We start from the raw sequence: 25,915 nt of genomic DNA on the forward strand, positions 1-25,915 counted from the left end.
TTCATCCCTATTAGTTCCAAATGCAACAAGTGCACTTGCACTAGGATTAACCCCACTTGCATCAACCCATGTAGAATCAACACCTCTTGCATCAATTCCACTAAGACCAACACCACTTGCACCAACCTCACTCTGACCAACACCACTAGGATCAACCCCACTGCCACCAACCCTACTAGGACTAACCCCACATGCACTAAACTTTCCCTTTCTCACCTCTTTGAGTTTCACCTACTTATCTTTTATAAGACACAAGGTCTCATCAGGTAAGCCTTTTACTTTGGAGGCTATTTCACCACTGCTAATATATTGTGCAAATAAATCATCGTCGTCACTTTCACTGCATCCAAAATGAACCTTATGAGCACTATCCTCTTCACTAACAGCTTCACCTACTTTATCTCTCTCATCAAGATTATCCCCCTCATTATCACCATCTTCCCCATCTCCCTCATTACCAATAGCATTCTCATAATCATCTAAGAACATAACATACACTTCCATTTCATTATAACCCCTAATACACTTCACCATGTTCATTGCATCAACATCATTCTCCAAAGGTTTTAAACCACCTACAAATGGCATAGTAGGAACTCTATACATAAATACATCATTTTCACCATACCCAAAATTTTTGGCCTTATTCCATATTTCAACATGTGACATTTCATCAGAATTATTGTCTTCATATGTCCTTATCTCCCCTCCTTCATATCTGTATGGACTATTTCTAATTTTCCCCCCAATAATAAAGGGTGATTGTGAAGTCAAAGTCATCCATCCCTACAACAAGAGTAAGGAATTTACCATTAAAAATAAACATAGCAAAGGGCTGGATTATTTTTAAAAAGTTACTCTACAATTTGAATACAAATTAAACAATAAAATAAAGAATCATCATTTGAGCTGTAAAGTTATTTTTTATGTATGCAAGCCATTTTGTTGGATACTTTAAAGGATAAAAATTGAACCAAATTAAAATTTGCCTCCTAAGTCCTAATATTCACAACTGGTAATACCTAGACAAAACTAAATTAGATTTGCCAAGTTATACAGGTATTACTCAAACAAAACCAACATGTAATATTCTTCTATTAAATTTAACAAGTAAAAATTTGCCTCACGTGCAAAAAACTTTTATACTCAGACAAAACCTGTGTTAACATTCAAAACTGGTAACATTTGGATAATTATACATAAATAACACATTTACACAATAAAACTAATTTTGTCAAACAGAAAGTTTCAACATTTCAGCACAATACATAAAAAACAACAAAGCTGCAAAACCTCACATACTTCCTCAAAGCAGTTGATTATCATACCCTATTTAGTAGTATTTAAGAAACCAAAAACCATGGAATTCTAACTAATACTATGCATGAATACAACATTTAAACAATAAACAATATGTGGTCCTTCTCCTTGTGTGATATTATTTGACTTACAGACACAAATGGGTCCACCATTACTAAGATGTGGTACTAATATGTATATATTTATTCAAAAATAAATTTTTCTGACCTATACAACACATATAATCACATAAAATAATCTGATACTTTATAATTTCAAAATAAAGAGGAAAAATATAAAATTGTATGCACTTGGTGATAATTTTTTTTGACCTGAAACAGACAAACACGTGAAGTTTCATATATGGCCTATATGGGTTGCATAGCCACATTTACAAATGGCCTAAATGGGTTGCACAACCACATCTACAAACACATGAAGGTTTATAATTTGGTGATAATTATGCATCCTACATCATAACCAATTTTGTTTCTCATACCATGTAATTTCGTATTTTGAATCTAACATATAGATACAAACACAGGGGGGAAAAAACTCTTACATGGACCTAAATTGAGGTGAGAAACCATAGGAAAAAGTGTAATACCTGAGATGGGAGGACGAAGGCGGGTCAGTGGCTGTCACCGGCGGCTACTAGGGCAATGGCTGTTGTCGGCAGTTGCTAGGGCTTGGGCTATTGCCAGCGGTGACTAGGGCATGGGATTTCAGGCGGCAGCTAGGGTTTGGTTTCTTTTCTCTCTCCCCTTCTCTCTCATTGTGGGTTTTTACAATAGGTAAATAATTTTTTTAATTTGGTACCGATGAATATTTTTTGTCACATGTAAATTTAGTTTGTAATTTTTTAATTAAAAACATGCCACATCATTGAAAAAATTGCCAAGTCATTGTTTCGTTAGCCACGTAAGTAACACCGTTAACAGAAATTAGAAAAAGGACCAATAAAACTCAGTTTTAAAACTTAAGGAACTAATTGTGCTCGCTTCAAACTTGAGAGACCAATTGCGCACACAAGGTAAACTTGAGGGACCAATATTGTAATTTTGCCTATAAAATATATATATTTACACATTAATAACATTATAAGTATTGTGGGAGGACAAGAATCTGAGAACAAGGACAAGTGAGAGAAGGCCAATATCAGAAGAATATATCTCGGAAAGCACTAATAGCAAGTCCTCGGGGAAAATATAAACAGCTCATCACAAGAACAAGGGGACTACAATTCCCAAGGACCTCGAGGATACTGACATGTCCTTGGAAGGGCCGAGGACCAATTCTGAAGACCATCGGGCACAAACTGAGGAAGAGAAGAAAGATTTGTCATTAGGCAAGAAAGGGAAGGATGTAGATAAAGCACCCATAAACTCTACATTAAATATTCTGATCCCACTTAGCTGGCCGCGTTAATGAGGAAATGACCCCTGAATAGTGTCATCACAGCTCATAGTCTGGTGTAGAAACCTTCTAGTGAAACCTTGATGGGACAAGTATCAAGGGAAATAAACCCTAACCCTCCAAATGGAAGGCCAAGATACAACCTGGGAGACTATATAAGGCATAGAGGCCTCTGTGAAAAGGGGATGAGACATCTGAAGAGAAAAAGAAATAGAGAATCATCATTGTAACCAGACCAATTCCAAGGAGCATTATATAAGCAATCTGAGACTATTGTTAATCAATCCCTTTGTCTTATGTTTATTCTTAGCACTTATCCTTTCATTTCAAACTTAATTAATTTAAACCAGGGTTACATAAGGTGGATTAGCATCCCATCTCTATAAATTAATTGGGTGAGAAAAAAGAAAGCTTTACTTATTTTATCCTGCCACAATTGGCGCTGTCTATAAGAATAATCACTTAAGTGCCCTTGAGTAAAAGCCTTCTGAGGATGGCCAATCCTAGAAGAAGTGGTTTCCTGGAATTTGTTGGGTCCCAGCGGAGGGACCAATTTATGAACCTTGAACAAATAAGGGACTGTGATATAGCCTACACACACAACCAAAGAGCTCTTTCTATACACTCGGACCATCCAGCACCATGCTAGTCACAACCCCATGACGAGGAGGTATACAACCTTAAAAGGAAAGTGGATTGGTTACGCCGACGCTTTCATCACAAGGCTTGGATAAGAGAAGAGAGGGCTTCTACCCCAACCTAGAGTTCTAGCTCTAAGGGCAACCAAAGTTACCGACAAAGAAGAAAAACTCCACCCAATGAGTCTTTTACCTCATCAACCCATTACACTTCTAGTGAGAGGGATCACAACAAAAGGTCCAAGACTTCACCACAGAGAACCATGGGAAAAACGCTCCTTCAAATATCTCATTCACCCTTCACCAAACGCATTGAGCAGGCTGAGCTCCCTCGCCACTTCAATCAGCCTAGTTTCACAATATATAATGGCAAGATGGATCCTATCAAATATGTGAGTCACTTTAATTAGAGGATGGTCATCCATTCTGTGAATGAGGCGTTGATGTGCTAGGTCTTTCCCTCAAGCCTCAACCCTGTTGTCATGAGGTGGTTTGATGGGCCTGAGGAAGGATCGATAAACTCCTATGAGGAGCTAACGAGGGCATTCAAAGCAAGGTTTGTGACTTGTAGTCAAGTTCCAAGGCCTTTAGACTCTTTGCTCTCAATGTCTATGAGAGAAGAGGAGACCCTTAAAAACTATTTCGATAGATATTGGGAGCTCTACAATGAAATTGATTGGGATTTTGAGGATGTAGCCATCAGAACCTTTAAAGTGGGTCTTCCTACACACTCCAACTTTTGGAAGTTCCTCACCATGAAGCCTCCTTAGAGCATGCACCAATTAATGGATCAAATTGAAGAGCACAAAATAATCAAGGACAATCAGAATCAAAGCAAGGGGAAGGTTAGAATCTTTACACCCAACCGAAGAAACAATCGGCCTGACCAGTACAGACTGTCTCGTCCGAGGAGAGAGTTTTTCAGCCAGGCACCCCACAATCCCATTGGTCCCCAAATGGTGAATTCGATGTTTAAGGAGTTGATCTACTGAGTGCTGGAAAAGATCAAGAATGATCCTTACTTTAAATGATCTAATAAAATGGAAGGAGACCCCACCAAAAGAAATCAGAATCTTTAGTACCAGTACCATCAAGATCGAGGTCACACTATAGAGGATTGTAGGACATTGCAACTCTTTCTTGACCAATTGGTCAAAGTTAGGAAGTTGAAACAATTTTTGCACTAGCTTGCCGCCCAAGGAGAGTAGCCCGCATTAAGGTCTCAAAGAAGTACTGTTCCTCAGTCTTCCCTAGGAATGATCAATGTCATCTTTGCAGCCCTAAGAAAAGACCCTGACTCTGTCAGCGGGGTAGTGATAGTATCTCTATAGTGAGTCACTTAAGAAAATAAAGTTGTAGGAGTAATCAGTCCTGGGATTCTCCGAGGCTAACAAGAAGGGAATAATCCAACCCCACGACAATGCACTTATGGTAACCTTGCAAATTGCAGGTTTCGATATCAAGAGGGTAATGATAGATCAGGGAAGTGGGGTTGAGATCATGTATCCAGATTTATTTAAAGGCTTGGGATTGAAACCCGAAGACCTTAGCAAGTACGACGTCCCCTTGGATGGCTTTGATGGGAAGACTATTGTTTCCAAGGGTATGATTAGGCTACCCGTCCAGACAAGAAAGGAGGTGGTGAATGTAGACTTCATTGTGGTAGAAGCTTACTCGCCCTATATGGCAATCCTAGCTAGACCGTGGCTTTACGCTATAGGGGTTATGTCTTCCACTTTGCATGTAAAGTTGAAGTATCATACCAAGGGAGGGGTTGGAGAGTTGTTAGGATGCCAAGTAGTAACCAAGCAGTGTATGGTGGCAGCAATCAGGCACTAAGCATCTGAAGTCGGTTCCTTAGAGTCAATTCCTAGCTTATAGCAAGTGATACCCAGCCTGCCAGCATCCTTGGATCAATCAAATCCATGTGAGGGGTTGGGTAGGATTTTCATTGGTGAAGACGAGGAGAGGTATTTCCAAGTTGGGACTGAGCTCCCACCAAGCGAAAAAGAGGAGTTAGTGAACTTTTAAAGGGAAATCTGGATGTTTTCACCCAGAATGCATACGAAGCCCTTGGAGTTGATCCAGAATTCATATGCCATAGTCTAGATGTGAATCCAAGTGCAGTTTCGAGGAAATAGCAGCCTCGATAGTCCTCCAAGGAACATGCTAATGCAGTTAAGGAAGAGGTCTGTAAACTCAAGTAGGCTGGAGCTATCAAGGAGGTTTTCTATCCAGAATGGCTGGCCAACACAGTAATTATCAGGAAGAAATATGGGAAATGGAGAGTGTGTGTGGATTTCACGAATTTCAACAAGGCCTATCCCAAAGACCCATTCACTGTTCCAAGGATTGACCAACTTGTAAATGCAACCATTGGCTGCCCCAGAATGAGCTTCCTAGATGCTTTCCAAGGTTATCATCAAATCCCATTGGCACTGTCCAATTAGAAGAAAACTGCTTTCCTTACTCCAACAAGGAATTACCATTATCGAGTAATGCCCTTCGGCTTAAAGAATGTTGGGTCCACATACCAACGAATGGTGGCAAGGATGTTTGAGGCTCAAATAGGCAGAAATGTAAAAGCCTACATTGATGATATGGTGGTGAAAAGTAAGAAGGTATCAAAGCACTTGGCAGATCTAGATGAAGTTTTTATAGTACTGAGGAAGCATAGGCTTTGTTTGAGCGCATCCAAGTGTTCCTTTGGTGTGGGGTCGAGAAAATTCTTAGGTTACATGATTACTCACTGAGGAATCGAAGTCAACCCTAACCAGATTAAAGCTGTCCATAATTTACATCCACCTCGGAACCCTAAAGAAGTCCAACGTTTGACTGGGATAACAACGGCCATGAATAGATTCATATCTTGGTTAGCCAACTAGTGTAGACCATTTTTCCAGTTATTACATAAATGGAAGGATTTTTCCTGATCTAAGGAATGTGACAAGGCCTTTGAGGAATTGAAGATATATCTAGCTCATCCTCCAATCCTGTCCAGGCCAGAGAAAGAAGAGGTCTTATACGCTATATAGCTATTACATCACATGCAATAAGTTTGGTCTTGGTACAAGTTAATGAAGGAACACAAAAGCCGATTTATTATGTTTATAAATCCCTTCAAGAAGCCGAGGTTTGATACCTTCCCTTAGAAAAAGCCATCCTTGCCATCATTTATGCCACAAAAAAACTTCCACACTAATTCCAAGCTTATGCAATCGTCATCCTCACCCAGTTGCCATTACAGGCACTACTTCGGAGATCTGACTACATTGAAAGAGTGGCAAAGTGAGGAACAATGCTGCTTGGAGGAAAATCTATCAAAGTTCATTGTGATTTAAAGCTAGTAGCTAGGCAAGTTCGGAGTGAATTTAAGGTAAAGGATCCAAGGATGTAATGGTACTTAAATCAGGTGAAGTGTCTGCAGGCTAACTTCGAGTTTTTTACTTTAGAACAAATACCTCGGAGTAAAAATTTTCATGCTGATTTGCTAGCCACTCTAGCTAGTTCAGCTGGAGAAAGCCTTCCGAGGATTATACTAGTAGAAAACTTGGTGACCCTTGCTTATGACAAACAGATCCTAATAGAGGTGAACTTCATACGAGCAGGCCCCAGCTAGATGGACCCAATAGTCTCATTTCTCAAGGATTGGACTTTGCCCGACATCAAAATCAAAGTAGAAAAAGCTTGTAGAAAAGCATTGAGGTATTGGTTTTTAGATGAGCAGAAGTTGTATAAATGCTCGTTTTCAGGACCATATTTACTATGTGTCCACCTAAAAGCAGTTGAAACATTGCTGGAAGAGCTTCATGGGGGAGTTTGCAGCAGTCATACTGGAGGAAGGTCCCTATTACATAAAACTTTGACTCAAGGATACTAGTGGCAATGCATGCAAAAATCCTCTCAAGAGTTTGTTAAGAAATGTGATCAATGCTAGAGGTATGCCCCAAACATTCATCAACTAGGCGGAACACTGAATTCCCGGGCTATCCTGTGGCCCTTCATGCAGTGGGGATTGGATATTATAGGCCCATTCCCCAAGGCTACAAGGAACCAGAGGTACCTTCTCGTTGTAACTAACTACTTCACCAAATGGGTAGAGGCAGAGCCTCTTACTAACAGACAACGGTCTTCAATTCGATAGCAATGCCTTTTGAATGTATTATTGTGATTTGAGTATAAAGAACATATATTCCACCCTAACATACCCTTAGGGAAATGGGTCAGCAGAGGCTATGAATAAATTCATCTTGGATGGATTGAAGAAGAGGTTGGAAGAAACTAAGGGTAAATGGGTGGATGAGCTGCCTCATGTGTTATGGGCATATTGCACCACACTGAGAAGGTCCACAAGAGAAACCCCATTTTCTATGACGTATGGGTCTAAAGTAGTTACCCCCTGGAAAAAAGTTTCTCGACAATAAGAACCGACCAATTTAACAATGGTAACAACGTGCATCTTCTCTCCAACAGTCTAGACCTGGTCAAAGAACTAAGGGAAGTCGCTACTGTCAGACTGGCACAATATCAGCAGAAGCTTAGGCAAGGATATGAGAAAGGCATCAAAATAAGAACATTTGTACTAGAGGACCTCGTCGTAAAGAGAGTGATTAGGAACATGAAGAATCCTGCTTGGGAAAGCGAGGGCCTAATTGGGAAGGACCTTACTGAGTAACTTCTGTAACCGGAGTGGGGGCTTATCGCCTAGAAGATGTAGATTAAATCCCAGTTCCTTGGCCGTGGAGTGTAAATAATTTATGAAAATATTACTACTAGTGTAATGGTTTATGTGTGTGGTCACATTCATATACATAACTTTGATATTTGCATAGAATTTCTCTCGTACTCATTGCATTGATTAAAATCCTAGTTGTGGATTCAAAGCACACTTTATAAGAGTTAAACAGAACCTCAGTCAAGTTCGATTCCTCAGATCCCAAGCCAATTCCACATCCCATGCATAGAAGCTACAACCTTAATGCTCTTTGCAAATATCAACAAGGGGGAGGCCACACAATTGATAAATGTTATAACTTAAGGCATGCCATTCAAAATTTGATGACGAACAAGTTATCACTCTACCTCCATTAGCCACCCACCCAGACTTTGCTTGATTGACAATGTAATTTTCATGAAAACCTTACTATTGGAGGCTGCTAAAGTTTTGTACCTTTGTCCATGAGTAAGTGTTCAACTTCAATTTTAAGTTAGTTTTGGACTATGATAATGGACCTAAAAAAAGAAGAATAAATATATAATTTTTTGTAGCTTAACTGACATCTCTTAGCGTTTCTTAGGGGTGTCTAGTCAAGCCCAGACCCGAACCTGATCGAAACCAACCCACCCATAACCGACCTAAGAGCTCCAACGGGTCGGCGGTGGGTTATAGAACCTGGAAACTAACTCCAGCAGGTCAATTGGCAAGTTCTCTCCTCTAAAACCTGGCTCAACCAATCCGACTGGAACTTTACCAAAATCCAACAAAGCAAGATTTTTTTGGCAAGTTTTTGGTCAAAATACTTAAGATTTTTACAAGATTAATGTCGGATTTGGGGAGATATCACCGAATCTAGTGAGATCTCAGCCTGATCTGGTGGAAATCTTACCGGATCTAGAGAGATCTCACTAGATCCAGTGAGATCTCTACCAAATCTTTCAAATTTTCACCTGAAATCAAGTATTTTGGCCAAATTTTCCACCGTGGACAATTTCAACCGAACCGACCGTTTTCCAACACAAATCCGACCACTCCGATCCAACTCCCTCGCTAGTCGGCAGCGAGTTAGAACTTCCTCCACCCAATTCTATTAGGTCAGTCTCGAGTTAGGCACAAACCTGACCCGGACCGACCCATGGACACCTCTATCATTTCTAACCGAAACGTTCAAGTTTCAAAAAATTAAGGCAAATAAAAATGAATTTTTTTAATTGGCAGAAGAAAAAAATTTAGGTGAAGTGAGAGCAGGTTTTGAATGTGAATTGGTTCATGTTCTATCTTTTAAATTGATGTAAGCTTGTACACCTAGCTGGAAATGATTTGTTAAAAAAAATTGCGTTAAAAAAAATATTGTTCTCACACACAAAAAAAAAAATCTAGAAAATTAATAAAATTTATATATATTTTTTATCTGGTAAGAAGTATGATGCTGTGATCCACTGTGACTTAGCTTCTCAAAGAAGCAGCTATTGCCAGTATTATTAAGCACCAAGGGTGAGAACTTGGATTATCTTGTTAAGTTGGTGAAGGAAGGTAAACTTAAGAGTTAAGACTGTGATTAACTCGAAGCATTCCCTGAGCAAGGTTGAAGATGCTTTGGGCTAAGAGTATTGATGGCCATGCTACTAGGAAGATCATCGTGGAACCATCAGCCCATAAGTAGTTACAATATGCTTGGAATTATTGAATTTGCATGTACTTAAATTAAGGATTTTATGGGTCACGTACATAAAAGATGTTAGGTTTTAAGACTTTTAGGTTTAAATGTATTAGAACTCTAGACCTTTAGATTTAAATGTATTAGAACTCTTATTTGTAATGTTGGCAAACCATAATCAAAACATTTTAGTCTTGTTTAGACTGCTCAAAGTATGTGTCTTTAATGTAAAGTTGGAATCGAGTTGCTGCAGAATTTACTATGCAATTCTGCCCGGCTCGATTGATTGAGAATTAGACTCGACCGATCGAAAGTAGTGCAGATTGTCTTTTCTGCAGAAAATTCCAACTCAGCCCAAGCCCGTTTTGCGTGTAGGGTTTTATGTTTTGCACTAGGTATAAATGGGAAAACCCTAGCCACATTTTTAAAGGTTGTAGTTGCTATATGTGTGAATCTTCTGTGAGATCTAAAGGTGTTTGCCTTCACACATACTTAGTGTTATCAAGGATCAAGACTATGTCAAAAACATGGTGATCATTCAGTTGCTGCATTAAGAGCTTAAAGATATACATGCAAGAGTGCTTGTGCTTGCTGGGAATCCAAGAAGGAAGTAGTCCATGGACTCGGAGCTGTCACGTGGTCATGATAGTAAGTTTCTTACTCGAGGTAGCAATAGGATGTTAGTGGTCTAAGTCGCTATTGTGTAAACTTTAATTTCTTCATAGTGGATTCAATTTTACCTTGAGGATAGCTAGGTTAAATCCTCCCTAGATTTTTTACGGGTTTGGTTTTCCTGAGTCGTCATATCATTGTGTTATTTATTTTTTCGCTGCTTTGCATGATATGATTTATATGTGTTAACCTAGATTTGCATAATTTACCTAAGTTAATAACTTAGCTAAATAACTAGGTTAATCTGGTTATTTTAAGGGATCTAAAAACATACAAACGAAAACAAGTTATGTGTTGTTGAAAGGGGTATTTGACCTGATATTGTGATTATTTGCGGATGATTCTGTCCACAACTTTGCATCACAGAAACACATATGTTTGAACATTGAAGTACAAACATCAAGGAATTATATTTCATCTCACGTTTAATAAAATTTTCAATTGATGGTGATTCTATGCTAAAGAGCAACAAATCTCAATTACATTTCGGCAAAATTCAATTGATGGTGATTCTATGCTAAAGAGCAACAAATCTCAATTACATTTCGGCAAAAAAAAAAAAAGAAGTTTCAATTGACAATCATGTACCAGTGTAGAGAGTAATGCAATGATTACATCTCAAACTACGGTGCTAGTGATATTGGTGTCATTTTGCTACAAAAAGGGGGCAGTTGGCACTTAGTGGAAGCTCTCCGCTCATGAGTGATTGCCCTCTCACATTTGAAGTGATGCTTGTAGTCCTTAACAAATTTGAACTTGTTGCTTTTAAATCCATTAAATATTAATGATTTTAGTCCTTAACAAATTTAAAGTGATTGATTTTAGTCCTTAACAAATTTAAAGTGATTGATTTTAGTCCCTATAGAGTGATGACGTATAAATTTTTAGTTTGACCACGTGTTAAACTTTTGAGATCAACAATGTATTTGAAGTTAAACCTTTCTTCCCTTTATTGTTTGGTTTGTGTGAAAAATTATTAATATTTCTTATAATTCATTTTAAATTTTATTATATGATCAACAATTTTTATTAATGTAAATAAATCTTAAATGAGAAAACATTTTATACATTTTGGTAATTTGGGAACCTCAAAGGGGAAAACATAACTCAAATTTGAATTTACGTGAAAAACTAAAATGGAAAAGTGACCAACTTTAAACCCAAAAAACAAAAAATGTCATTTGAGAAAAAGTAAATGGTTGATCAACATCAATTAGCAATAAGTTAATTGTCATGGAGAAAAAGAGGAGATAAAGAGAGAGAAATGCTTTTAAAGAGTTTTTTGTGTTGTGGAGTTTATTGTGATTGTTTGTTGAGTATGTAATGTAGAGAAAACGTTTTCTTCTTTATATTGGGTTTGTTTTCAATTGGCCAACAATGACAGTATCATCGTTTAAGTGCAGTTACTTCCAAAGTTAATTTACCAAAGAAAAGAAGCTACCCAAGTTTATCACTCATGAATTGTATGTAGACTCAAATTCATTGATACATCTTCGCATGTTTGCATCTTTGTACAGTGCATGTTATGTTTTATCACTTTCTTTCTAAATAAGAATTATTTTTATAAAAATAAATAAGAATTGCACGCTACATAATTAAATGGGATCTAATGGGTAATTTCAAATGGGATCTAAATAGTTTTAGATAGACTTAAAATAATTTTATAAACTTGGAAGTATTACTCATAAATTTTTAGCAAGGTATCTCATTTCGTTTTAAACAAAGTTGTCACATCATTCACTTACAAACATATAGTGGAAATTAAAACCCAATGCCACCGCAATTAACCCAAAAGCATATACCAATTTGTTTGGGCCCAACAATGTGTTATTAATCGGTAATTACTCATTAGTATTTAATGTGGAACTTAACTAATTGACCAGCCACTCCAGTCATGTGAATATTAAAACATGTCATGATATATAGCAAACCTAACTTGCAGTGAACGAGCTTAGCTTCCTCAGCATTCTAGAACCAAAACTAAGGTTTCTTCATTAATGTGATAAGATGCAATAAGGATCCATTAATGGACTAATTAGTGTGATATAGAAATTAAAGAATTCATTGGCCAGAATGCATTTCCTAACAAAAAATAAAATTCCTCGATAATTTTAAATTTTTACAAAAAAAACATTAGGAATAAAATCCTCGATAAAAAAGTAAATTATGGATGGCTCAAAACTATGTTTTCTAATTCTTCTTTCTAACAACGGTAGATGCACTGACAGAAGATGGAGGAGTAGTTATCGCAGACTCCTTCACCACCAGGATGTTTTGCGGCGCACCTGTCTTTGCAATTATTGTCACAATATCCCATACCATCAATACATATGTTTTTGGGAGGACCACCACAATTGTAATAACAATAACACAATCTTGCACCAGTTCCTACAGTTGCGCAATTTGCATAGCCACCAGGATGCTTCGCCTTGCATACAGAATCGCATTCTTCATCGGCGCTGCATGGACCCCAACCATCAGTGCATATATCACCATCACACTTTGTAAGAAGCATGGTACCTGACACAACATCACAACCCCACATCATCATTACATATATTATAAATAATGTCGTTTCAATATAGCTACGAGCACGACATATATGATATGCACGTATAGCAAAATAAGAGCTGACATGCATGCACGTATAGCAACAGAAGCTATATTGACAAAAATGATAAAAATTAATCAAAGAGGCCTATGATAAAAGAGTTTACCTGAGTTGAATACAAGGAGGACAAATAGAAATAACAAGGAGGTGGAGCGGTTAGACATTTTCTCTTAACCAAAAAATAAGTACCGCAGACGTATTCTAAATTTCTAGTACTTAAATTACTACAATAAACTATTGTTCTAGTATTTATAGAGTGGAAGAAGGCTAACTTGTATTCAACTTATTTCCCCAGATTCTCCGACCCCATAAAAGGAATTAGATTTTTTTTTTTTTTAATTTCTTGTAGTGAAAGGGACAAAATCTGGGGAAAAAAAATTAGTATCTTTAACCATGTACAGAAATTATATTAGTCAAATTTTATGTTACGAATTTGGATTGAGCAAAGGAGTAGAGCCCAAGAAATAGGTGGACACTTTTGGCCTTTAGATTCTTACCATTTAAAATTATTGGTTATTTTTTGGGAGGGTTTGACCAATTGAGCAACTATAAAATTCATTATAGAAAAAACGCAATTAAACAATTAAAGTTTCTGTTTCGGTAAAATCAAAAAAGGAAATTAGCCAATTATTTGGCATTAATGACCCAACTCATTATAGAAAATGCAATATGAATTTATTCCCCTCTTAATTTATTTCCTTACAAAGCAAAGTTTAAAATTTGAAATCCCAAATTATAGAGTTAATGTCTTAAAATAAGTGAAGTGAGTCAACTACAAAACGAAGAAGGAAGGAATTTTAGGCAATCAAGGCCAAATTTAAATCCCCCCTAAAAAAAAAAGGCCAAATTTAAATGAGTAATACTACAGTCAAAAATTATTTTACATTATTTTTACAAAATGTCGATGTTACTAATTTCTTATTAGTTTTCATTTAAGTCCACTATTAATATCACTTTTTTTATCTATCAATAATCACTCACCACATCAGCATTTTGTAAAAAAGTTTATATCTCTAGCTAGTATTATTCAATTTAAATTCTTAGAATATGTTTAAATTGATTAATTTTCTCATCAACTAATGAATTTGCACGTTGGAAATCAACCCATAATCTGTCATAGGAAGGATAGTTAATGGAGGAAGACTAGTTATGCCATTTGTCTAAATTAAATATGCCACACCTGAAGATATGACTCAAAAGAGACCTTTAATTTTCAAAATATTTGCATTAGAAAATTTTCAAGAGGTGGTTATGGGCTTATGGCTAAGAAGGATATTTATATTGGGAATAATTTTTTTTTTTTTTTTTGCAACATAATAAGTATATAACATTAGACCACCATGCACTTTTCATGCAATGGTTACTACACAAGTATAAGTGCTTGTGAGGTATGGGGGATAAAGGCCGGAGTTTAAATTCCCAAGAGTGAGCTTCAGTCACACATACACCGATTATTTTATAATAGAATTTCTATCTTGTATAAAAAAAATTCTATTCTTAGAAAAATTCTATAAAATAAATTACAATTTTAGAAAAATTCCATTCTTGAATTATCTTACTTAGTTATATTTGTTATAAAATTCTTATATGTAAAAAAAAAAATCATTTTTTTTTTAAGGAGTTGTCTAATTGTCTTAAAATAAATTAAAATTCTAAAAAATAAAATTCAATTTGTTATAGAATTATTATATATTAAAAAAGAAATAATTTATATTAAAAGTGGTGTCACTTTTGATTGTATTGGGAAATACTACTTTTTAGTGTTCACTGTCCTCAATTTTAGTAGTACTTTGTTTTATGGGTTTGTACACATGTTTTCAATTTTTAATTAATATTACACGTATTTTTACACATTTTTTTACCTACACATATTTTTAAAAAAAATTAAAAACTGTTGTTTAAACACACATACCAAACAGGCCCTAAGTTATCCATAATTTTCATTTTGGTACTTAACTATAAAGTCATTGTCCATGTTAAAATATCATTTGCATCAAGAAATTCTACTCTATCCAATTTTACCATCTCAAAATACCACTTTATCAATTACTAGCATTTGAACACGCACTCACGCGCGTGCTCAGAGGCTCTTCTCTTTTTTTTGTAAACGTTAATAACTTGAATCTATTATAATTTGGGATTACTACATTTTTCAATCACAAAAAAAACCTAGAGGTATGATGAGTAAATTATTTCATCCAAAACGCAAAACACTCATCACACTCCTAGGTATTTCCGTAATTGAAAAATGTAGTAATTTCAAATTATAATAGATTCAAATTATAATAGATACAAATTATTAACATGTACAAAAAAAAAAATAGAAGAGCAATTTGAAAATCATCAGAAGAGTGTTCCTGTTTTGTAGACAACAATTTAGTAGGAGTTAAAGATGTATCTACTTATTAAAAAAAAAGTGTATATATCTATTTAGTTTAGTTTTTTTTCTTTTGATATTTAGTTTTGTTTTTGGATAAACATGGGGTGTTTTTTTTTAAGGAGAAAAAAGCAGTGGATTTTTTAACTTTTTTTTCTTTTTTCTTTTTTTTTAAAAAACAATAAACATATTGTTACTTTGAAAAAGTGGGTTAGTGGAAGAGTGTTACTATTTTGTAGGCAAAGTTTTAGTGGTTGTAGCAAAAAAAAAAATCTATGTTTTCTTTATTTTGAAAATCTAATTTATAAGTGGATAAATAAATTTGAAAATCAATAGGAGAGTGACCCTAATTTTTAGACAATGTTTTAGTGGAAGTTAGAGTTATATTTTTACCAAATTGTCCTTTAGTTTTGTCTCTATTTAAACATAGGGATGTAGGGGTATTTTAAAAAAAATTCAGGTCCAAACAGGGGAAACCCCTTAAATAGTAGTATAGATGCAATACCATTTTACAATACATCCAGCATCCTAACTTTTATTTTCCTATTCTACTCATTAAAATAATATATCTATACAATAAAATATATTTTTCCTTTTTTGTTTTTTCCCAATTTTCTCCTCCACCTTCCCTCAACCTTTATCACTGCGCCTCCACTGCCCAATCACCACCACCACGCCTCCACCATGCCCACCATGCCACCACTACCCACCAAAATTCCACCGGAACAAAAACCCATATTAAATAAAAAACAAGCGTCACAATAGGGGGAAAAAAAACGCAGAAACCAGACCTCGCCGACCACGCATGACCTCATCTCCACCACACACGACCTCACCGTGATCCACGTCGATCTCCACCAAACTTATCACCAATCTGAGCAACCCAAAAACCCAGCAACACAGAACCCAAACACTGGCAATCTCCGACGATCAACAAAACCCTGCAACATCGGACTTGAGAGAACCACAACTCACAACCCACTTCAACAAAAATAAATAAATAAAAAAAAATAAACCACAGAACCCGTCAATCCACCGGCGTGGAGGCCCAACCACTGGCACAAAGAGAGAGAGTGAGAGTTGAGAGCAATTCACAGGGAGAGAGGGTAAAATGCTAAATAAACCTTACATATGGCATTTACAATCCCGGGTGCAAATGCATTAAGTAATTATATGTATTATTATTTATTATCAACTTAAGTTTTTGGAAAGATGGTTTTATAAATAAATAAAAGGAAAAAAAAAAAAAAAAGGGAAAATGGCGAATTGGTTATTTAGTAACATTATGGTTCAACTTTTTTCATAATTACCAAAGTTAATGATTTTAAGTAAAGATATGTATTGGTTTGATAGGAAATTCGACAAGATCAAGGGGAAAAGTTTTCAACCCATCACATATGTAAAAAACCAACCCAACAAGTTAGGTTGGTTTGGATCAATGTGTTGTATTTACATGTTTCATACCTTAAAAGTTTTTTATCAACTATTTGAGCACTAGTTATTTTTCAATAGATTATTACAATTCACATAATTAATAAAACTCAAAAATTAAAAAATATATATCAAAATGAACTTACATATTTTTGGGTTGAGTTGAAAAAACAATCGACCTAGACCCAATCCAACTCAAGGCTAACAAAACATTAGAATCCAATTTAACCCACCAACCTACAAAAAACCAAGCCAATGCACTGCGTTAAGTTAGGTTGGATTAGTTTTGTTTGATTGGTGGGTTAGATTAGCACTCCAAATGGTAAGTAGTTTTGTCTGGTAATGTTTTTTTCTTTTAAAAAACTTTTTGGGGTATAATTCGGGTGAAACTTTTACTAACATGTTGAAATGCACAAATATTAAACACACAAACAATATTTATTTGGAAAAATTAAACCCCCCATAGTTAAAGTAAAAAATTAAATCATATAATTTAAAAAATAATAATTTAGATTTAACCATTTAAGTGGAACAAAATTTATGGTTTAATATAGGCTGGGGATTAAATTTTTATTACTCTTTTGAATTTTAGAGTTTATTTTTTTACTTTTAAAACTATAAGATTTAATTTATTGTTTTTTGAAATTTTATGGTTTAATCTATTACTTTTAAAATTATATGAATGAGATGGGTGCTCGCTAGGATTGGGGCTAGGAATAGAAAACTCACCCCATACTTGTCTCTTTGCCATTCTGACTTGCAACCAAATCCCACAAAGCCAATTTGGCCTGTGATTATCAAGAGAAAGAGAGAGAGAGTTACAATTTGTATTGTTATTGAGCACGGTAATATTTTGAATATCTTTTTACTAGTGATACAAAATTGGATGTAGGGGATTTTTTTTTTAATTATTGATTTATAGATATAGTGCTTGTCGATTTGTTTAAAAAATGGATTTGGATTGGAGTGCCTGAGTGCTCGTAGCATTGGCAAAGGCAAATTTTTTCAACTTTTTTTTTTTTTTTTCTATTTACTCACTAGCTTTAATACAACATAGGCATTGGCATTATAGCTAGAATGCATTTTGGCTGCCAAAGTTCAATATGATATGTGGATTGAACTGCCAAGTGCAAATCCTCTCACTAAATCTACATATCTAGCCTTTATTTTTTATAATATATGAAAGAAGACAAATACTAACCTCTAGAATCTACTTAATGGTTGTGTCAAATTATCAACAACAAATCCATATCTTTGTTTGAGGTGTTGATTGCTACTTGAATAAAACATACAAATCTACATAGCCTAACACCTACCACTATTCAAACTTTTCAAAAGCATCAAATTTATCCTTCAGCACAAACCGCACCTAAAACTCTGCGTGCTCATTTTCTCAAAAACTGATTTGTGATTAGTTTAATTGCCACAATGTAGCCTCACAATGATTGTACAATTAGTGCTAAGCCAAATGCCTTGTAGTTGAATTGACACCTCTCAATGCATAAAGTGTTTGGAGGTCTAATGAGATAATGGTTCGAGCTGCGGGATTAGCAGCATATTATAATCATCTCTTAAAAAAAAGTATAGTTAGTGCTTTGGCCATTAAGACAAATTAGACTCTTTTTTTTTTTTTTTTAGAAAGTTTAGAAGCACTGTTTGGTAGTAGCTCAAACCTCAAGAATATAATAAATGTCCTTTATTGTCCACTTCTCATTCCAAAAATAGAAAAATAGTGACGACTTGTCGGACACTTCATCTGTTAGTAATCCATTTTATGAAACTTTATATGGAAAAATGAAAAAGTAATTAATTGCTTTGCCAGTTTTTTCAATTTTCTATAAAAACTTTTCCAAAATTGACGATTAATGTGGAGTCAAAATCTTCTGTCCCACTTTTCCTGCTCCACTCTATACTCCGCCAATAAAAACTTGCCACGTGTTCACATAATTAATTAAATACTACTATTAATTAATAACGGTAGCATTAATAAGTGAATAATAATAGTATATAATTAATTAGGTGAACACGTGACAAGTTTTTATTGGTAGAGTATAGAATGGAGCAGGAAAAGTGGAACAGAAGATTTGGACTCATGTGTGCCCTTAGCCCAAAGGGCACACATTAACCGGACCCGTAAGTTAATAACATTTTCAATAAATAATACTAAACATTTTATTGACAGTTTTATATTATTTATCAGATTTTTTCTATTAAATAATTATCTTTTTGGATTTGATATGATTAAAATTTTGACTCACTATAAGTAATTAATGAAACTTTATGAGGGAAAAAAGAATTAGGATGATAGTTTAAAAATCTCACAAAAAAAAGGATGCTTGTTTTAAAATAAAAAAATAGTTAATTTCTCTTTCTCCTCTTAATTATGGTGCGTTATAACTTACAATGTGCTTAAACTTTAAAAATAAAGGGAGAATATCCTATGTAATAGATGTATGTTTGGCATAAGCTATATCCTATAACATAGCTTTAGAATTTAACGAGTTGAAATTTTCTATTTTTTTCTTAATTATTTTTGTTTCAATTTTTTTTTTAAATGTCTCAGCTTTTTTATTAAAAAAAAAAAAACTAGCTTCTTAAAAATAAGCTAACTTTAAGATTGCGTTTAACATTTGATTATAAGATAACTTTTTGCTTATTTTAGAGTCCCACACTAATTTTTGTCTCAACGTTATTTTAAATAACTTAAGTTTCATCTTTTTGGTAATAAAGCTAATTTTTATCTTTTTGTCTCATAATATATGAATAAGCTATCATTAATAAAGAATTTTCAAACGAACAAATATAAAAATTACCAAAAACTATATTTTTTCATTAAATACTATACAAATAAGTTACCGAAAACTATGGGTACTCAAAAGTACACACAACTTTAGAAACGGTTTAGGAGTTATTTGGTAGAGTGTTTTGAGCAACAGTTTTTAGTGTTTAAACTTCAAACAACATTACACGTATTTCCACATACTTTTTCATTCACACATATTTCTAAAAAATATAAACAACGTTACTAAAGCAATATTACCACACAACCCCTTATTATTATTGTTATTATAAATACATAGGTTTTAAATTGCCTTTTACCAAAGTACTTAATAAATTTACTTCTTCTTTTTTGTGTAGGTGGGATTTGATCTGAATCTCTTAATTTACTACAAGAGATTTTAATAACCACAAATTTTTATTATTATTAAAAGTTAGAATTTAAGAGAGACATTGAGATTTTACATCAAGGAGGAATGTGTAATTTTGCTTTTTTTTTTTTTTTTTTTTAAATCTGGATGTACAATTTTTTATACATTATATTTGATTTAAATAAGGTTTTTTTTTTTGCTTTTTAAAAAAAAAAAAAAAAAAGAGATTTAATTAAGTTGATTGATGACAATTTTGGCGTTAGTGATTGGACCATTACCCATTGATCATGATCATGAATGCAGCACAAAGCGGGTGATGTTGATATCCCATATATGAAGTACGTGCCATGGCCTATCAATTTCCATGGTTACTGTAAAGCCACACCTCCTGGCTAACGGGTAATTATTGACTAATTATAAATATGTATTCTTCTTCTCACATAATTATGAGTCTCATTAATTAAATATAAATTTATAATAAGATCCGTTTTTTAATTAAATTTATGATAAGACTTATAATTCACATGAAAGAGAGTACGCATTGCATTTATAGTATTTTCGGACTATTCAATAATTTTGTCTAACTAGCAAACCCCACGCTGACTGTGCCTAAATGTGAGGAGACCCAGTTGATAATTTGGTGAGATTCAGGCTGAAGAAAGGTCTTCATGTTCGTTGTGTTTGTTTTCCTTTTAATTGTACATAAGGGTTGTTTGTTGGAGAATGAAAATGGTTTTTGTTATTTTTCTTAAATTTTAAGGATTTGGCTGTCATTCTTTTTAACTTATGACATCTACTTCATGATAATTGCTCTTATGTCAAGATATCACTTAATTTTGAGTGTAGTCAAGATTCAAACCAAAGTCCCTCATTGGGCTAATTGGTTTTGGTTTACTTAATTGAGTATATGGAATATGTATAAAAGGCTGTACCTAGTGCAAAGAACTCAATTCTGTGTACAAAAATCTTATTGAAGTAGAAGGCAAGATGGGTAATGGGTTACAGTTTCAGCATACATGATTCTTTGTGAAGATAGTGAGAAAATCACTTGTAGAATCATGGAACACCAAAATGTCTGCATTTGAATATCAGGACCTTCTATTATGTGATTGTTTGATTTGCTAAAATCTTCAAATCTTCAAATTTTGTTTCTAGTTGATATGAAGTTTTAGATCAGTTTTTAGGTTGTATAGGCAATAAGGTGAGTTGTCTTTCGCACTTTACTACTTGATTTACAAAGCAATAAAGTCATTGACAATTGGACAAGGCCTTATTAAGATCACATGACTACTTCAACTGAATCTTTTGTGAATTTCATGCTTGTTTCAGCATGCTGAAGTACCAGTCCCACTCCCAAAAACAATGAGGTTTTGTTGAAATTGGAAGCAGCAAGTCTAAATCCATTTGACTGGAAAGTTCAGAAAGGCTTGCTGAGGCCTTTTCTTCCTCGCAAGTTCCCTCACATACCTGGTATATCAGTGTGCTTTTGCTCCAATCCCCGAACCCCCCACCCTCCCAACCCCACAAAGGTCATACCCAGTGCACAAAATTCCCATTTTTTCTGGGTTTGGTTGCAATACTGATTTTGTTAGACAATCTTTTACATGGGAGATGTATGTTAGTATATAGATCTCCTTAAATTTCAGAATCTTATACCTCTTTGCATTTCAGAATCTTATATAATTGGGTCTTGAAGTTGCTTGTATATGGATGCAGAACTAATGATATAGAAAACAGAGAGAAGGTGGGGAAAGGAGGAATAATAAAATTAATACCAACAAATTATTTTTTGAATTATTGGTATAATTTGGGTTTTTTCAAACTTTTGAACACCATTTCTTAGCTAAGGAAATTCCTTGTGGGAACTTGGAACAGCTTCTGATGTTTCAGGAGAGGTTGTGGAGGTTGGACCAGGAGTGACAAATTTCAAAGCTGGTGATAAAGTTGTAGCTCTGGTTAACCCCATCACCATGGTAAGCGGTTGTATATATCTTTTGGATTGTTTTCCTATTAGCTCAGGCACTTCTACTTTTGGATAAAGGATAAGTTGCCTTTCAGTTTACGAGAACCATGGTTCCTCTTGAGCTCATGCATTATATTTCTAAAACTTCCTACAGTGTATTGTTTATCCATTGTAGTGTAGAGTGTAGACTTGAGCTCATGCATGGTTGAATACTTGTACATATGTTATTTACACACTTTAATATTTTTTTCTGTACTAGAAACTTAACCACACATCTTGTCAAACTAGCACAGTTTCATCAATATGTGACACTTTGGCTCTGAACTTTGCCATTAGGGTGTGCACATGTTTACATGCCTTTTTATGTTCATGACAAAACCGTAGATTACCTTGTCTTAATTTATACATTCTTAAATGTTTGTACTCGGTGATTGCAAGCAATGCTATCAAAACCAGACTGGACTGATTGGTCGAACCAATGAGCATCCCAGCCAAATATGGAGTTTGATTTTTCATCTTTTTTTCTTTCACCAAACCGGACTAAACTTCACACCACTTGAACCAGCAAGCTTCGAAGTAGCCTGGTGTAAACAAGGACAAGGTTAACTGAGTTTGAAGAGGAGGGGAACAAGTTATGAAGTCATTAGAGCTTAATGGTTTTCTGTGTAAGTGCTTAAGTGACAGGAAGAATAAACTTTTGCACAATCTGATCTTAAGGAACCCTTTTCTTTTGGAAACATTATTATTATGAAACTTCTCAATATTCTCCACATATTTTCTAAGTGTTGGATTTTGGGATATGTGTGGTGTGCATTAGACACAGAGCTGGCTTCTTCCAAGAGTACCTAGTATGGGAGGTACTAAATGTGGTCATTTGGCTTGACTCTGCTATTTTATATAAACCAATTTTAGGTGTCCTCAGTTTATGAACCTGCTGATATAGGATGTGTCATCTATAGTATGCCGTGCATTAATTTTCTAAATTTCTACTATCTTAATGTCTGTATGGTTTGTGTAATGTAAATGAATGACAGAATGGTGGTGGACTAGCAGAGTTTGCTGTGACCAAGGAGAACATTACAGTTGCGAGACCATCTGAACTATCAGCAGACAAAGTAGTAGGCTTGCCAATTGCAGGTTTGACGGCTCACCAGGCTATAACACAATCAGCTGGTGTCAAGCTTGATGGAAGTGAAAAGAAGAAGACAAACATTCTGATAACTGCTGCTTCTGGTGGTGTGGGTCACTATGCGGTTCAACTGGCCAAGCTTGGAAATACACATGTGACAGCCACTTGTGGTGCTCGCAACATTGAACTTGTCAAGAATTTAGGTGCTGACGAGGTTCTTGACTACAAGACCCCAGATGGGGCAGCTCTGAGGAGCCCCTCTGGCATAAAATATGACGCAGTTATTCACTGTGCAACAGGCATTCCTTGGTCTACTTTTGAGCCTAATTTGAGCCCAAATGGGAAGGTAGTTGATATTACTCCTAGCCCTAGTGCCCTGGTGACTTTTGCCCTGAAGAAACTTACATTGTCCAAGAAGCAATTGGTGCCACTAATAGTAATTCCCAAGAGTGAGAACCTCCAATATCTTGTTAACTTGGTCAAGGAAGGGAAGCTCAAGACAATAATTGACTCAAAATATCCCCTGGGCAAGGCCAAAGATGCTTGGGCTAAGAGTAGTGATGGCCATGCAACTGGGAAGATCATTGTGGAGCCTTAGGTATATGTAATATGCCCTGAAATTTCTGAAGTTGATGTAATACAATAATAAGATTAGTTAAGGGCCATGCATATAGAGATACGTAAAACAATGCATCTGGGGATGTTTGGTTTTGCCTAGTAATGAAATTCCTTCGACCTGATTCTGCAGAATGATGATGTTTAGGTTATATGTTCTTGTTGTGTTTTTGGTCATGTTTGTTATTCAAATACAGATTCTCTCACATCTGTCTCACTGGGACAGTGGGAATCCTGGGTCCTTGTCATGTCAATACAAACACAGAATTGAAACACAAAAGTAGTAGTTAGCAACAATTGTAGACAAGGATCATGTAGCAATTGGAAACCTTTTAAAATACTATATAGATAATAAATAAATAGCTCTCCAACGATCTAAGCACTCAGTCTTGAAAAGTGATTCTAATTTATAATATGCCTTACAACAAAACATAACAAACAAACAAAATTGAATTTTAACTACTTTTTTTTCACATATATTGGAAACTTTGTAAAGATATCAAGAATTCAAGATCATTTCTGACTTTGAAAAAGTGATTCTCAACCGTCTACTCAAACAAAAACAAGAACCTATTGGGTTATTTTTGGCTTTTTCCGTTCTTGCTGGGTGAGTATGGACTATTGAGTCAACATATTGGGTATGTCATTTTAAAATTAAGATTGGTCAAAGAACTAGAAAATGGTCTAATTCCTAGTTATTATTAGTTGAAATGCCAAATTTTATAGTTTTTACTTTTTATCCAGAAAAGAGCTAATCTAATCCGATTTTTAAAACCATGTTTAATATAAAATAGTTGAGCTCAAACTCATTGGTTAAAACTTTTGGGTTAAATCAAATGGAACTATTTATATTGGGAAAGCAAAAGCCTTGAATTGAAGAGCTAAGAGCAACCACATCAGCTCGTATAAAAATTCCGTCTATTTTACACAAAAAAACCTCCTTTTAAAATTGTACACATTCATTTTTACAAATCACCCACATCAGTTCATCTATTCTACTACATCTATTAATTAAATAATCAACTTTATCAAATTTTTTATTATTTCTCTTTTAACTACCACTATACATACCGCGCGCCCTCATTCTCTCTCTACCCATTCTGAAATTGCTCTCTCTCTCTCTCTCTCTCTCTCTCTCTCTCTCTCTCTCTCTCTGTGTACCCATTTTCTAGATCACCCAGTCTCCGATCCGAGCTCCGACCAACGATCCACCACAGCTCCGAGCCACGAGCTCCGATTCGAGCTCCAATCCGAGCTCTGACCAACGATCCACCACAGCTTCGAGCCACAAGCTCCAATCCGAACTCCGATCCATCATCCACAGCTCCGATCCACCATCCACAGCTCCGGTCCGAGCTCCGACCCACGATCCACACTTCGATCCGAGCTCTGATCCACCATCTACAGCACCGATCCGAGCTCCGACCCACGATCCACACTCCGATCCACCATCCACACTCCAATCTGAGCTTCGATCCACCATCCACAGCTCCGATCTGAGCTCCGACCCACAATCCATACTCCAATCCACCATCCACACTCCGATCCAAGCTCCAATCCACCATCCACAGCTCCGATCCACCATCCACGATGCACGAGCTCCGTGTTTGTGTATCTCTGTCTTTTTTCTTTTTTTTGAGCAAGTGTATCTGCGTGGATGTGTTTGTGCGTGGGTGTGTTTTTGTGCATATGAGGAAAAAGAAGAAGATGAGCAGTTAACTGGGAGAAGAGAGAAAAAAAAAAAAAAAAAAAAACGAGCGAGCTGGAAATTATTAAAAAATTGGATAAACGAGCTACAGTAACCGTGTAAATATACACGGTTACTGTGGCTCATGGATGGATTTCCACAATTTTAAACATTTTTACACCCACTGATGTAGGTGTTTTTTTGCTCAAGATGTGTAAAATTGATAGTTTTTTCTGTTTCAGAAGTTTTTACATGAGCTGGTGTGGATGCTCTAACCATTTCAATTCTCAATCACATTTAAAAAGTAGCACTGTTGCTATTCAATTAAGTGATTATCACCAAGCCCAACCCATCAATCAATCCCTCTGTTCCACTTTAGATCATTTTGGAGCTTTCCATTACGTGAAGTTGACTCAATATAGGATGAAACAAACGAATCAAGGAAGAAATTATTCACTATAGCAACTAAAAATTATTTAGGGAAAATTATAAAATACACCAATAAAGTTTTGAGTTGTTTAAATTTTACATCATAAATTCTTGTTTGTTATTAA

The 25,915-nt window shown here is 35.3% G+C and overlaps 4 protein-coding genes across 4 annotated transcripts; 3 read left to right on the plus strand and 1 right to left on the minus strand.

Moving 5' to 3' along the window:
- The first annotated feature begins 3,616 nt into the window (after window positions 1-3,616).
- Window positions 3,617-4,123, plus strand: LOC142620784 (uncharacterized). The gene is made up of 2 exons (XM_075794096.1): window positions 3,617-3,745; window positions 3,806-4,123. Exons 1-2 carry the CDS (start codon window positions 3,617-3,619, stop codon window positions 4,121-4,123), a joined length of 447 nt encoding a protein of 148 aa, XP_075650211.1.
- Window positions 4,124-4,781: 658 nt separating this feature from the next.
- On the plus strand, window positions 4,782-5,192 carry LOC142620785 (uncharacterized). Its single transcript, XM_075794097.1, has one exon. It carries the CDS (start codon window positions 4,782-4,784, stop codon window positions 5,190-5,192), a length of 411 nt encoding a protein of 136 aa, XP_075650212.1.
- Window positions 5,193-12,602: 7,410 nt separating this feature from the next.
- LOC142620786 (defensin-like protein 182) lies at window positions 12,603-13,174 on the minus strand. The gene is made up of 2 exons (XM_075794098.1): window positions 13,117-13,174; window positions 12,603-12,919 (listed from the first exon to the last, which is right to left on the minus strand). The coding sequence occupies exons 1-2, from the start codon at window positions 13,172-13,174 to the stop codon at window positions 12,603-12,605; spliced, it is 375 nt and encodes a 124-aa protein (XP_075650213.1).
- An 8,702-nt stretch (window positions 13,175-21,876) lies between these two features.
- On the plus strand, window positions 21,877-23,776 carry LOC142621042 (chloroplast envelope quinone oxidoreductase homolog). Its single transcript, XM_075794361.1, has 2 exons — window positions 21,877-21,940; window positions 22,965-23,776. The coding sequence occupies exons 1-2, from the start codon at window positions 21,938-21,940 to the stop codon at window positions 23,655-23,657; spliced, it is 696 nt and encodes a 231-aa protein (XP_075650476.1). The 5' UTR covers window positions 21,877-21,937; the 3' UTR covers window positions 23,658-23,776.
- The last annotated feature ends 2,139 nt before the right edge of the window (window positions 23,777-25,915 follow it).

Source organism: Castanea sativa, chromosome 12, assembly GCF_040712315.1.
Source record: "Castanea sativa cultivar Marrone di Chiusa Pesio chromosome 12, ASM4071231v1".
Taxonomy (NCBI): Eukaryota; Viridiplantae; Streptophyta; class Magnoliopsida; order Fagales; family Fagaceae; genus Castanea; species Castanea sativa.